This window comes from Triturus cristatus, chromosome 8 (assembly GCF_964204655.1).
Source record: "Triturus cristatus chromosome 8, aTriCri1.1, whole genome shotgun sequence".
In the NCBI taxonomy this organism is placed as follows: Eukaryota; Metazoa; Chordata; class Amphibia; order Caudata; family Salamandridae; genus Triturus; species Triturus cristatus.
In genome coordinates, this window is record NC_140591.1 from 428,927,574 (window position 1) to 428,943,208 (window position 15,635).

The window sequence follows — 15,635 nt, forward strand, 5'->3', positions numbered from 1 at the left end:
GCGATAGAGGTGGTTCCGGAGCAGGAGAGGGGTCAGGGATGCTACTCCCGGTATTTCCTGATTCCGAAAAAGGACGGCAGACTGCGTCCTATATTGGACCTCAGGATCTTGAATCTTTATCTGAAGCAAGAGAAGTTCAAGATGCTCACCCTTGCTCAGGTTCTTCAATCGCTGAATCTGGAGGTCTGGATGGTGTCGATCGACTTGCAGGATGCGTATTTCCACATCCCCATCCTGAAGTCGCACAGGAAGTATCTCCGGTTTACGGTAGGATCGCAACATTATCAGTTTGCGGTCCTTCCGTTTGGTCTTACTACTGCACCCCGAGTCTTCACGAAGGTAATGGCAGTGGTGGCAGCCCATCTCAGAATGTCGGGAATTTCCGTTTTCCCCTATCTGGACGACTGGCTGATCAAAGCGGAATCGCCAGAGAAGGTGCTACATCATATGCAGGATACAACTCAGCTGTTGGTAAAATTGGGCTACTCAATAAATGTGCCCAACTCTCACCTGGTGCCCTCTCAGCGCAACCTGTTCATAGGTGCGGTACTGGACACTACTGTGTGTCGAGCATTCCCTCCTCCTCAAAGGATTCTCGACATACAGGAAATTATTCCTTTATTTTGCAGTGGAGCGGTCGTTCCAGTCCTGAAGGTCCTTCGCCTGCTCGGTCTGTTTGCTTCCTGCATTCTGTTGGTCAACCATGCACGCTGGCACATGAGGGCGCTCCAGTGGTGCCTCCGCAGGCAGTGGTATCAGCACAAAGGAGATCTCAGGGAGTCTGTGAGGATCTCCGGAGAAGCTGCGGCGGATCTGTCTTGGTGGAGCGTGGAGGGCAATCTGTCTCAAGGAAAGCCCTTCCATCTACCTCCATCGGTGGCCACAGTGATAACGGATGCATCCACTTTAGGGTGGGGTGCGCATCTGGGGGATCTGGCGATCAAAGGACTTTGGTCTCCAGAGGAAAGGTTGCTTCACATCAACCTACTGGAATTGCGGGCGATTCATTTGGCACTCAAGACCTTCCTCCCTTCCCTTCGCGGTCAGTCTGTTCAAGTCCTGACGGACAAAACTACAGCGATATGGTATGTCAACAAGCAGGGAGGAGTGGGGTCTCTTTGTCTCTGCAGAGAGGCTCTGCGTCTATGGTCCTGGGGTCAGGACCATCAGATTTGTCTGATGGCAAATCATCTGGCCGGGGTGCTGACCGTACGTGCGGACAGTCTCAGTCGACAGTTCTCCGCCGACCACGAGTGGAGGCTCCATCCGGAGGTGGTTCGTTACGTTTCCTCCCATACCCTTGATTCCTCTGGTTCTGAGGAAGATTCGCCAAGACCGGGCCCAAGTAATATTGATCGCCCCGGATTGGCCAAGAAGGGTGTGGTACACAGATCTTCTCCACCTCTCCTCGTGCCCTCCGCTCCGTCTCCCTCTGAGGGCAGACCTCCTCTCGCAATCGGAGGGGCAGGTTCTACACCCCAACCTCCAGAGCTTACACCTTCATGCCTGGAGATTGAACGGGGCAACCTGAATTCTTTTTCTCTTCCGCCTGATGTGGTAGATGTAATTTTGTCTGCCAGACGTCATTCCACCAAATCTATCTATTCCTATAGGTGGTCTAAATTTGTACTCTGGTGTGGAGAGAAGTCAATTGATCCGATGAGGGCTCGTTTATCTGACATTCTGCAGTTTGCCCTTTCTCTTGCTCAGCAAGGCTTTGCTGTGGCCACTGTAAAGGGATACTTATCGGCTTTGTCAGCTTTCCTTTGCTTGCCGGATCAACCGTCATTATTCAAATCACCTATTCTACGATTTCTCAAGGGCCCCACAAACCGGTTTCCTCCTACTCCCTTTATTGTGCCTCAATGGGACTTAAACCTTGTCTTGACTTATCTTATGGGTTCTCCTTTCGAGCCCTTACACAAGTGTCCCTTGAGATTGTTGTCTTTTAAGACAGTTTTTCTCATTGCAATCACCTCGGCAAGGAGGATAAGTGAGCTTCAAGCTCTACGTTCAAAACCCCCGTTCTTGACAATTTATGCTGAAAGAATGGTACTCAGGACCAGGGCTGCATTTTTGCCTAAGGTGGTAACTCCCTTCCATCTGGGGCAGTCCATTACCCTTCCTTCCTTCTATCCTCCCCCTCACCCTTCCAAGGAGGAGGAGAGACTTCACCGCTTGGACCCTAAGAGGGCGGTGAGCTTCTACCTGGACAGGACAAAAGACTTTCGAGTTGATGATCAGCTCTTCATGGGCTTTGTTGGCTGCAGGAAAGGCAGAGCGGTGCACAAGCGCACCCTTTCCAGATGGATTGTCTTGTGCATCAAGATATGCTACTCTTTGGCTGGTAAGGAACCTCCAGAGGGTTTAAGGGCCCATTCCACTAGAGCGAAGTCTTCCACTTCTGCTTTGTCTAGGGGTGTTCCTGTGGAGGACATTTGTAGGGCGGCAACTTGGGCCTCCCTCCACACTTTCGCAAAACATTATTGCTTAGACACTGAGGTGAGGAGGGACGGACACTTTGCTCGTTCTGTCCTTTAGGACTTTCTGGTATAGAAGGGTGGACACCCTCCTCCGGGAGTGGGGACTGCTGTGGGAATCTATTCACAAGGTGAGGAATCCACTGGCAGATGTATCCATCAGAAGAACAAGTTACTTGCCTTCGGTAACGCTTTTTCTGGTGGATACAGTATCTGCCTGTGGATTCCTCACTGACCCACCCTCCTCCCCGTTGTCCATCCTTCTATACCTACAATTCTATTAATGGTATTTCAAAATGTGTTTTGTTACTGACAAAGGCATTGTGTTATTTCTTTTGCCTTTCTACTTATTCTCCACACTGTGTGTGTTGCTTTGTATATTATGTATTGTGTATACTGTGTATATTTTGCTGTCAGTCCGTCCGTGTGCCTCGAAGGCACGGAAAAAAGGGCGGAACTGATGTCTTCACGCCGATGAGGTCTTCTTATGGAGCCGGTGACGTCAGCGGAGTCGCGTGCGGAGCCGTGTCTCTGTGACGTCGTCTTCGACCTCATCGGCGTGGACTGCTACAAAAGTTTCCGAATGTTGCTGGCGCAGGGGATATTCACAAGGTGAGGAATCCACAGGCAGATACTGTATCCACCAGAAAAAGCGTTACCGAAGGTAAGTAACTTGTTCGTCAGACCATAACCCAGTGGAACTGGCTATGCAGTGGGGCAAGGTTCCAACCCCCATACCATCTTGGAAATTACAACCCACGATGCTGGAGGACCAGGTCTTCCACAATGCTCTCTCAGAGGTGATTACCCATTATTTTTCGGAGAACGCAGGGTCTGCTAGCACCCGCCAGATGGAATAGGACGCCTTTAAAACTGTCATCAGGGGAGTGGCTATTAGCACCAAGGCGGGGGTACAACTTGCTCTCATATAACGCCTTTCTAGACTAGAGGGTAGCTTGGCTGCGTTGGAGGGAGAGGCAGCAGGGACGAATGAACAATTGACAATTGCGGGAGGCTAATATCCAATACGCAGAACTGCTTGAGGAACTACAAGTTGTGGACTACCGACTGTATACACAGAAATTGCACACACAGGCTGATAGGTCGGGCCCATACTGGCGCGGTTGGTTCGGAATGCCCCACTGCCCACACCCATACTCAAAATTAGGAATGGTGAGGATACTGTGGTGACTACGCAACTGGACATCAATTCCGCATTTAGGGACTATTACGAGCACCTATACGGTCCGCCGCCTAGACTTCCTGATACTGAATTTGACCGCTTCTTTGGCGGTTTAACCCTCCCGCAACTCACACAACAACGTGATGACTTAATGAGACCAATAAACAGGGCGGAAATCCGGCAGGCAATTAAGGCCTTACCTCGCAATAAAATGCCAGGGACTGATGCACTGCCGGTCGAATTTTATGCAGTGTATGCCGAATTATTAACTCCACATCTGCAATGCATATACCGAGAATCACTGGAGGAGGGTGGCATCCCTATTACTACATTGCAAGCGTTAGTAGTCTCTTTATTAAAACCTGGGAGAGACGCGCTGCTCATATCAAGCTATAGACCCTTGTCGCTCCTCAACACGGATTATAAAATCCTCAGTCAGTTGCTGGCCACTCGCCTTGGTCAGTTTATTCCCACACTGATACACACTGATCAGTGTGGTTTTGTCCCTGGTAGGAACACTACACTCAACATCAGACGCCTGCACCGGGTCATGTTGGGCACACTAAACACGGGAACTAGGAAAGGTTGTATATCCCTTTACTTGAGGTAGGCGTTCGACTCCTTACACTGGGATTATATGTTCGGTGCACTTGCCCGCTTTGGTATACCTGAGGAATATATAGTGTGGGTGCGCTTACTATACAAGAACTCCACTGCGCGGGCGTGCACGGGTCAGCACGTTTCAGGGCAATACATGGTGTCACGGGGAACCAGACAGGGCTGCCCCTTGTCACCGCTACTGTTTATTCTGGCGCTGGCTCCGCTTTTACATAGCCTTTGTGCTCTCGCCGCCTGTAAGAGAATTACGCGTGGTAGTACGTCCCATACCGTCTCGGCATATGCAGACGATCTTTTTCTTTATGGTCAAGGACATGGACGCGGATCCTCACCCAATGCCTTCTATTTTTGCGTCTTTTCAGGGTATATCTGGCATGGCCATTAATGCTACCAAGTCGTATGCGTATTTCTTTGATAGCGCCGGCAGGAACGGGTGTTACAAGTTTGGCTCCTGGACCTTCCATATAGCACCTGTTACATTTAAATATCTCGGAATATAAATCTATCATAATATTAAGGACCTCATGGATGGTAACCTCATGCGAGTGATTGCCGCTCTCAAATCTCAAATTCAGTTCTGGGTCTCATTGCCACTCTCGGTAGCGGGCAGGGTGGCCATTATGAAAATGGTGCTGCTACCGCGGCTCCTTTATTATTTTACCAACTTGCCGATACTTGTCCCCGCGAGGATTTTTAAAATATTGAATTCTCTGGTATCAGATCTAATACGGGGCACAGGGCGGAGACGTGTTAGCCTAGTGAAACTACAACTCACCACGGCACGAGGGGGGATGGGAGTGCCGGATTTACGTGCATATTGCTATGCTAGCCAGCTGCAATGGCTGGCATATTGGCTGACTGGACGCATTTTGCAGGAGCTGGATATGACGTCACGGGAATGGGACAAGGTGGTCATCCACACGCTCGTATTACCTCAGATCCCTCTATTGCCGTCAACGCCCCATTTGTTGAAACTAGCTATCGCTTACTGGCGGAGTGCAGTGAGGTACACTGGGCAGAGGACGCCATATGCCCCCACTATTCCACTACTGGGTATCCCTACACGCTCGGGACTGACAACTGTCCGCACGCTGCGAGCATGGGCTGGAGAGGGATTCACCACGGTTGGGGATTTCTTTGCTGAAGGTGTATTAATGCCTCATGAAACTTTTGTACGTGCACATATATCAAGATACATACGCACCACATGGTCACCCGAAGGTACTGAACCAGTCACAAATGCATTACTTACCATGCAATACCTAATGGGAAATGGGGCACGACTGACGAGGTAGCTAACCCACGGAATTTGCACTGAGAAAATGGTCTCCTTACAACCGCTGCGTGATAAGTGGGAGGGAGACGTAGGATGTGCATTTACAGACAAGGGATGGGACACTATACTGGGGTACCCCAAGAAGGTTTCTCGAAATCCTAAGTTCAAATGTATCCAATTGATGTTACTGCATAGAGCTTACCTGACCCCGCACAGACTGAGCGCTATGTTTCCGGGAGCGGATGATGCCTGCCCACGGGGCCGCGCCTCTGACGCGGGGTTGATACATATGCTGTGGGACTGCCTTAGACTAGGACACTACTGGGCGACGATCTGTAAATTACTGACGAATATAGCCCCGGTGCGCCAGAACGACACGTTGGAAAACTGCATACTGGGTCTGGGGCCCGTGACAAGAAGGGTGGCTCTACTTGCCGTTTTGCCAATCTTGCGCTCCTGCTGGCCAAGAGAGCCATAACTGCTAGATGGAAGGCTACCAGAGCCCCTTCCCTGCAGGACTGGCAAACGGAAATGCTGAGATTGGGTAGGGCGGAGGGGGCTGAACTGAAACGTGAGGAATATAGAGGCCTAAGAAAAACACAGATTTCGACGGGATGGTACACAATGATAGAGGAATGTGCTGCGATAGACGTCTTGTCCTATTGAGGCGGGTTCGGATTATTGTAGGGGGGCCTATTCCACAAGAATGGGACCCGTGAGCTCCTCTCGACCCTTGTGGGATATACTGTGTGGATTGGCAGGACGATGCGGTCTACCTGAGTCAGTCCTCAGAGCCAAGTCACATACAACTGCGGATATGAGAAAATATGCAGCTACTACTGGTGGGTGTTTAGGGCCGAGCATGCGGGGATGGAGGGGGAAGGTGGGTGTGAGTTTTTGTTATAAATGTTATGTCTGTATTAGAAATTGATATATTTGTTTGATGATGACACATTTGACCGGATTCTTAGCGCAGAGGTAACTGTCGATAATTCTTCATAATTCTTTCTCTTTTTTTTGCCGTTTGGGACGCATTAGCGACATTAGACCACTAAATGATTCCACGCAGGGAATATCATGGATGTACGAGATTGGTGGAACGTGATATTCTACATTACTTGTCAATCTGTGAACTATGTAACGCATTTATGTGTCTATATATCACTGTATGATGCCCAGTTAAATGATTTGTGTAATTGAATAAAAACAAATTTTAAAAAAAAGCGCCCAAACCATGGAACTCTTTACCCCCCCCCCCAAACATAAGATCCACGGATAACCACCTTATCTTAAGAAAACTACTCAAGAACCTACATAATCACCATATGAAAATGGATAGAAATATACAGCATATCTCTCTGTATGTAAGCATTTATTTCTACTATAGATATGTAATTATATATGTGTATTGCTTTGTATAAACTTGTAGAATACTTATGGTTAAAAACTTATTATACATAGATATTCATTAGTTCTGATTAACAAATGTACATATTACTGATGGTTACATTATTCCATGTTTTTAACATGTATATAAGTGACTGCATAAATAAGTAAATATTTTATGAGCAGTAGGTGGTATTCCACCCCCGCACCTATAGTGTCCTATAGTAGACATCATAGGCAAATTGTATAATTGGTTGCCTTGCCAGACCCAATACTTATTTAGTCAGATGATGTCCATTGCTCTCTTTTTAATGTCGATAGATTGACTTTTAATTTGTTTTCTAAGAGTGCTCTTACTGTATTAATTTGATGAGTTTTGTGGGTTGTGCCCGAAATAAACGATTTATATATATAAGTAAATCTTTGTATCGTAACTATTTATCTACAATTGCTTCACAATTGATCTACAAATATATATATATATATATATATATATATATATATATATATATATATATATAAAACTAACTTAAAGTACAACACTTGAAAGCTAGAGTTTATTTAATGAATCTTTAATCTATATATTCTCCCTTCCTTTATGAGTCTATATACCTTCCATGTACTTATGGATCTATGGGCCATATGTAGGTAAAACGTGTTTTGCGATTCTCTAATTGCAATTTTTAGGGAATCGCAATTAGAGAATTGCAAAACGGAATGTAGGTAGGATTAGCAAAATATTTTGCGATTCCCACCTATTCCTTATTTGCGAATCCCAAATTGAGATTCGCAAATAAGGAATACCTTGCCATTCATTCCTATGGGCTAGAAGGCAATTAGCGATTCTCAATTAGAGAATCGCAAATTGAGAATGCAATTTCAAGGTTGCAAGGGTGTCAATAGGACACCCTTTTGCACCCCTGAAATAAACATGTGTGCACATGTGGCGCACATACATGCGCTAAGGGCATGTATGTGCACCACAGGGCACTTTGAAAAATGCAAAAAAGTGCATTTTTCAAAGAAATCGCAAATTACAACCTGAAGTTGGTGGTAATATGCGATTCCTTAAGCCAAAATCGCACAACTTGGGTGCTTCCTACATTGCATTTAAGGACTCGCAATTTGGGATTCCTTAAATGCATTAGCAAAATAAGGAATCACAAAATTTGCAATTCCTTATTTTGCATGTGGGTTTTTGTGTGCTACATAGCACACTGCCCAAATTGCGATCGCAAACGCCGAAATTCAGCGAATTTCAGCATTTGCGATCGCAATTTGGCTTCCTACATATGGCCCTATATCTTTGACTTTTAGATCTATATATTCATTACATTTTCTTATTTATTACTTTTCTTCTAATGCAGCATATCCAATGTACTACCCTGTTTTTCACCCTATACCGCTCTCAATATAGCCTCTAGCTCAACTCTCTGACTCATCTCAAACCTCTTTTAACTATTCTTTCCAATGCAGTACCCTATTTTCTCACCCTATACCACTATCGATATATCCATTACCTCCATTCTCTCACTCATTCCAAACCCCATACCACTACTATGATCCCCAAAATAACCCTTTTGAGACTCTTCCCTACTCCACCCTTCCTTGCATCATCTCGTACCTCTTTTTACTATTTCGATCCCCCAAAACAAACCTTTCTAAACCCTCCCTCTCAATCTTTCACCTCCACATCCCAGTTTACTCATCCCCCTCCACCTCCCTTTTACTCATTTTAGCCTCCGCCTACTGCTATGAGCTCCAAAATAAACAAAAAAACAAACAAAATAAAAAAAACAACTCTAAATCCTTCCCTTCTATCCCTCCACCATCCTTTTCAATTCAAATACAGACGAACATGTCCACCGCTCAAATTAATTTCATATTTCACTATACTATTTCACTATACTAATTCACCACTAATCCTTTATGGGTTCCGGAGTAGTGTGCTACTCGCCCAAAAAAGCACTTCAACACCCATCAGGGGTAGCATGCGCTATATAAATGTTAATCTTTCTCCCTTCTCTATCTCTCCACTATCCTTCTCAATCCAAATAACTGACTAACTTATCCACCACTCAAATTACTTTCATATTTTCACTACACTAATTCACCACTAATCCTTTATGAGTTAAGGAGTAGCGTGCTTCTCGCAGCAAAGCGCTTCAACGCCTCGTCAGGAGCTTTAAGCACTATATAAATGCAATTACAATTACTTGCCAGCCAACTCTGCAAGTTCCTTTGGATCCTTCTTGTTAGATCTGACCAATATTTCCTAAGGGGGATAGAACACTCATCCTGAAGCCTTTCTGTTACTTTTAACTGGTAAGTGATTGAAAATCCTTGTCATCCATCCCTCTGAACCACTTATTCCAGTTATGCAATACATCATGAACCAAGATCACAAAGGAAACTCCACCTGTTTGCTTGCTATCCATAAACCTTTGCAAGTACTGAGCTGGCGTTAACCCAAATCGTCTAATTAGAGCTTCCTTCATCTGCTTATAAATCATTTGCTCAGCCACAGGCATCCTTCCAATGAATGCCCTACCTTCCATGAGCAGGCAAATCAGGAGACTGGCTCTCTTAGAAACATCATTCAAGGTCTGAGCTCTACAAGCACACTCTCTGCAATTCTCTCTCCTTCCCTTTCCTGCTCATCATGCTCCCTATTTCTTGCCTCATTGGCCCATCTTTACGGTCTCTCCTTTCCTCTTGATCCTGGTGAGCAAATCTGAGCTTCACCCTCTCAAACTCCCTGGTTTTCTTCTCCTCCTCAACCATTGCTTTCTGCATATTAGCAATAATTTGTCTTTCAAATCACAAGTGGAGAGAGTATTTGGGTCCTGTTTTGGTCTTCTCCGATTTTTGTAGTCCAGCCAAGATGTTATGAGGGCATGGACTACGCCAATGCCTCATACTGGGGTCTCCCTCTGTACCTACTCAAACTTCTGCAGTTGGTACAGAATGCCGCAACCTGACTCTTGCTTAACATCTCAAACACTTTATTCCTATCTCAAGGATTTGCACTGCTGCCTGTGCGAGAGAGAGTGATGTTTAAGGGCTTGGTGTTGGCCCATAGAGCTTTCAATGGCCTTGGTCCCAGCTACCTTACTAAGAGATTCTCACATTATAATCCCTCGAGAACCCTTCGCTTATCGGATACTCCGTTGGCAGTGGTTCCCAAGATCAGGTGGAAGAAATAGGGAGGCACCTCCTTCTCAACACTGGCCGCTATGGGATAGAATGCCCTTCCTTTTCATATGCGTGTGATACTAAGGATGAAGCCTCCGTCAAACATGGAATAAAACTTGACTGTTTAACTGTGCTTTTTGATCTGTGCTCTGTATTTGTGAGGCTTGGGGTCGACATACTGTTAGAGCTGGGACACACTGTTGAGTAGCTGCGTGCATTTAACTGCCACTTTGAGTGATTGCAGAGCCAAATTCAAGTTTAGGGTCTCAGCTAGACTTAACCTCCCCAAGGGAATAACTCCTGATGTTGATGACAGTGGTACCCTAGAAATCAGTGAAAGTATTTATCTTGGGGAAAATTTGGAAAACAAACTTGGGGACATACAAGGTGTGTTTGGGGAAAACCTGTATCTAGAGGCTAAGAAACCCTAACACCACAGTACTTCTTCCCTGGGTTCCTAGAAAGGCACCGTCACAGGAGTCCATTGTGGTGTTGTCTATCCTCCCAGTCACAATAGCTGGTCTTTGATGTAACTCGCAATGATAGCCCTGTTATTTTTCCTGTGGACCCTCCATCCTCTGTCCCAACACAGATTTCTTAATTAGTCTAGGGACAGGGTTTCACTGCCTTACCCAGCCAACCTTTTATCTGACATGTTGCTTTGGAGGTTTTATAGTGTGCTAATTGAACTTAGTGCTCTGTTGTTGAAAGTTAAAACTGGCTTTTGCAGGATCTCACACTGCTTGCAGCCAACTGTCAGACCCAGTTCAGGGGGCATCAGGCTAATGGGCCTCTACTGCAGGAGCTGTTTTTTTTTTTACCTCATAATGTCCTGAGGGCCTTCATACTGTGGCTCTGCAAAACTGGGCCAAGCACAATGCCTTGAGTACTTGACTCTAGTTGATAGTGGTGGCAAGCAGTCACATGCTTCTCAGAGAGGTAGTGTGAGGATGCTCAAGCTCCGAACTCAACAAAAGATTGCCCAACCAGTGCTTTACTTTAATAAAGAAAAGTATTTTAATATGCACAGAAAAATCAAACTTTAACAAAACAAGCTACAGGTAGTTATGCTTCACTGGCACTTGGGCATCTGCATCTGGGAGCCTGGGTCCCCTCAATGCTTCTGTCCTCCTGGGTGTTCCTCCCCATAGGCTATTAGTTCCCCTGGACCCTATCAAATCAGGGTTTCAGTTCTTTCTGGCCAGGTATTCAGGCACATGTACAGCTTTTTTTCTTTTTACTGGTTTGGATGCCTGGTTTACTCAGCAGTCCCCAAACACTGCAAAGGAGCAACTCAGTCCTTCTTGGGTTGAAGGCAAGGACCTGCAGCGTATGCCTGGCTCACTCCATTTTCCTGTAAGAGCTTCTCCTGCACGCTTGATGTGACCAGCCAGGGCAGCAGTGGAGGTCGTCTGAGTTTGTGCAGGGCTCTGGTGTAGACACAAACCTCCGGTTGACAAGCCCACTTGTTGTGAAATAGGGTCAGAGGTCAGTGGTCTACCTTGGCACAGTGTCTGGAGTGGCACAGCCTAGCCATGGCAACAGTTTGTTGTTGCAGTGGCACAGGCCATCCGGCATCCTTCCTTGATACAGCAGCCAAGTCCACTCTGGCACACTAGTTTGATTGGTAGATTTCATCTTCCATTTGGAAGCAAATCTAAATACCTTTGTACCCCTGTCTAGTGACAGTCTTAAAATTGGCACAGGACTTCGTTGCCAATAACCTGACCAAAATCTTTAATTCAGTCCTCAGCTCCAGCAGCTTTCCCAAATTGTCGAAAGTCGCCTCAATTTTACCTATCCTAGAGAAACCCAATCTCGATCCCAACAATACAAATAATTTCCGGCCAATTTCACTTCTTACGTTGCCTGCAGAACCTTTAGAAAGGGCTAAGAGCATTCAACTCTCAGAGTACATTACTGAGCACAGTGGGTTGGATGATAGGCAACACTGCTTTAGAGGTGGCCGTAGCACAGAATCAGCACTGATTAAGTCTGTGGAGGAAATCAGAGAAGCATTGGATAATGGAGTCCTTGCTGCCCTTATTCTGTTAGACTTGTCGGCGGCCTTCGATACCATCGACCATACCATCTTGGTGGATCCGTTAGCGGTTAAAGGAGTGCAGGGATCTGCTCTCAACCTTTTTGAGATATTTTCTGGAAGAAAGGTTGCAATTTGTAGGCTTAGACCCTTTTAAGTCGGAACTATTTTATCTTCTGTGTGGAATTCCTCAGGGATCCTCCATTATCTCCATACTTTTTAATGTCTACATAGCAGCCCTGGCACCGATAATCAACTCTTTTGGCTTTGCCTGAATGTCATATGCTGACAATACTCAGATTGAAAAAAAAAAATGTCATGACTGTATGACTGCAGTCCGTTCTCGTATGAGCAGTAATTGTTTAAAACTGAACTCGAATAAACCAGAGGTGGTACTTTTCGGAAACTATCCCTCCTTTTGGTCCCCGAGCTGGTGGCGAGAACATTTTGTCTGTTTACCTAAGTCAATTGATAAAGGTAAAAATCTGGGAGTACTCATAGATAACAAGTTCTCCTTTTCTAGTGAGGTTAAGGCGCTAATATCATCCACGTTCTTCATTCTCAGAAAGATTAAAAGGATCTTAGCTTTTATTCCTCCAAACTCCCCAAAAATGGTAATGTCCTGGCCAGACTATTGCAGCAGTCTATACCTGAATTTACAGCAACAACATCTAAAAAACTGCAGGTACTGCGAAATACTGCAGCTAGAGTTCTCTCACGTACACCCAAATGTGCATCAGTGAGAAATGTTATTCAAAAGCTGAACTGGTTGCCAGTGAAAAATAGGATAACATTTAAGGCACTGAGCATCGCCTACAGGGCACTACATAACCTGGGACGTTTCCACTTCACTCATATGTGTAGGTGGTATATTCCCAATAGCACACTTAGATCTGCCAATTCTAAATCCTTGGTAGTATCCAGGTTTAAAAAAATGAATTGGGGCGGCAAAGGCTTCTTCACAGGAACTATTGCGGCCTGGAATGAACTTCCTTTAGAAATCCTTTTTGACCCTAACTTGCTGACCTTTAGAAATGCCTTGAAAACCTGGCTCTTCGGTAATTAGATGACAGCAAAGTCAATAAGAACCCACTATGCCTAGAACAGGGAGCTAGCACCAGGACACCTCAGGGTAACAGTGCGCTCTACAAATCCAGTTAAAATGAACACTGGCACAGTCTGCACAGGCACACTTTGTTGATGCAGCAACACAGAGTGTTTTTACCATGGTCCTTGATCAAATCGCTCATCTGAAGAGACTGTGCTCTCTTTCCTGAGCACGCAAATTGCTTTCCTCAGTTTTCCTGTTCAGACAGACCCTCAACCCACTGGGATGAAAATGTTTCTGGCTCTCTCTGGACTTTGCAAAACCAAAGGGGATGATGGACGGAGTGTTGAACATTGCAAGCACTCACCCCCAGTCAACTGATCTGGGTTTAATCCATCATCATTCTTTAGCTCACTCCGCCACCCCAGTTTAGACGTTGTCATATGCAAATCAGTCTGACCCTGTGCCTCATGGGAACAGTCCAGCCCGAACTGCCAAGCCATGTCTTCCCTGGACCAGAAAAAAGCATCCTGGAACCGGTTTCTGGCTAATCAACCGTCATCAGCCAGGCTAGCTTGAATCCAGTGGCAAAGTGAGCAAGGGACCCACGTCTGGGCATACCCTGCCAACTTAGGGCAAGCAAAGCAAAACCAGAGGGGATGAGGGACGGAGTGTTGAACATTGCAAGCACTCACCCCCAGTCAACTGATCTGGGTTTAATCGATCATCATTCCTTAGCTCACTCCGCCACCCCAGTTCAGACATGGCCATATGCAAATCAGTCTGACCCTGTGCCTCATGGGAACAGTCCAGCCCGAATTGCCAAGCCATGTCTTCCCTGGAATGATGATGGATTAAATCCAGATCAGTTGACTGGGGGTGAGTGATTGCCATGTTCAACACTCCGTCCATCATCCCCTTTGGTTTTGCTTTGTTCGCCCTAAGTTGGCAGGGTATGCCCAGACGTGGGTCCCTTGCTCACTTTGCCACTGGATTCAAGCTAGCCTGGCTGATGACGGTTGATTAGCCAGAAACCGGTCCCAGGATGCTTGTTTCTGGTCCAGGGAAGACATGGCTTGGCAGTTCGGGCTGGACTGTTCCCATGAGGCACAGGGTCAGACTGATTTGCATATGGTCATGTCTGAACTGGGGTGGCAGAGTGGGCTAAAGAATGATGATGATGGATTATACCCAGATCAGTTGACTGGGGGTGAGTGTTTGCAATGTTTAACACTCCGTCCATCATCCCCTTTGGCTTTGCTCTCTCTGGATTTTCACACCTTCTACAGGGTTGCAGGCTCCTTCCTTCTCTCAGCACACAGGTTGGCTTCCAGGCAAGTCAGGTCAAGGGAACATCTTCTTCCTCCCTGGCTAGACTCCTGGTGATGTCCCCATACCTACGCGAAGCTGGTCATCAAGTAGACACAAGCAGTGGTTGCATAGCAGTCCTCTGAGTACTCTGCAGAGCCTGAGGTTTAATTGGTGAAAGAGAACTTGAGACTGGAACAAAAAATTGGTCTGTGGCTCACACTTCTATTAAATGAAAGTAGACCAGGGATATGTATTATCTGCCTGCACTTTGAGAACCAGTTTGGGGTGGCTATTCATTAAAACGTTCTCTCCCGGCTGTTCTCCAAACACAGCCTTTGTGTGGAGTGATACTCTGCACAGCAGCAGAGTCCAAGCCTGCAGTACCCACAACAGACGTACGAAGAGGTGTGTGCTTTCTGGAGAGGGCTATTCACAGTCACACCAAACAGTGACCAGGAAAGAGACAAAAGATTGGCCTCACCTAAAGGTCCTTCTTACCTTGAACATTAGAGACTACGGTCCCACCCTTCACCCCACCATCTATCAAATGGCAGTGCTCAAGACTAGTCAGCAGCTCCTCTCAACAAATGCTCTAATTTCTAAAGGAGTCCTGTCCCCTCTTTCTTAACTTCAGTGTTTAGGTCTCCTCCATACACTGTCAGACTCATCAGTAATATACCTCCACTGTCTGGGAAAACAACCTCCCCTCCATCTTGTGCTCATGATGTGCTCAGGGCTAGAATCTGAACTTTACAAGAGCGGTCCAGTAGACCTCCACTTCAGTGACACAAATGAAAAGGTCTGGTCACATCTGCTGCCACCACCGCTCTCTGTACTCAACCGATGACTAGGACAGTAGTCTATTGTCATTATAACGAAGGCATGCTTGGCGTGCCCCTACAGATAACAGGACAGGTCCATGACCTTGCTCATGTCAAGGGAAAGGCCTAGGCCTTAGCCCACACACTATGTTAGTGTGAGGCTGGGGGCAAAATCAAAACCAGGATACCAGATGCTTGCACTCTGGAATTCAGGGCAGGGAAACACAACTGTACACTGTGCAGCGGACTATGCTGTCCCAACAAATTCACATAGAT

General features: G+C 46.2%; 1 protein-coding gene across 2 annotated transcripts in view; it reads left to right on the plus strand.

The window, feature by feature from the left end:
• SLC25A30 (solute carrier family 25 member 30) overlaps positions 1-15,635 on the plus strand; it is a 224,294-nt gene that overhangs the window by 135,962 nt on the left and 72,697 nt on the right. The window contains exon 9 of one of the 2 annotated variants that reach the window (XM_085621829.1): positions 6,596-7,313. The exons of the other annotated variant lie outside the window; for it this stretch is intronic. Coding sequence (XP_085477955.1) covers positions 6,596-6,604 — 9 coding nt within the window. The 3' untranslated portion in view covers positions 6,605-7,313. Of the gene's footprint in view, positions 1-6,595; positions 7,314-15,635 lie in introns of those variants that run through there. 2 annotated transcript variants of the gene reach the window in all.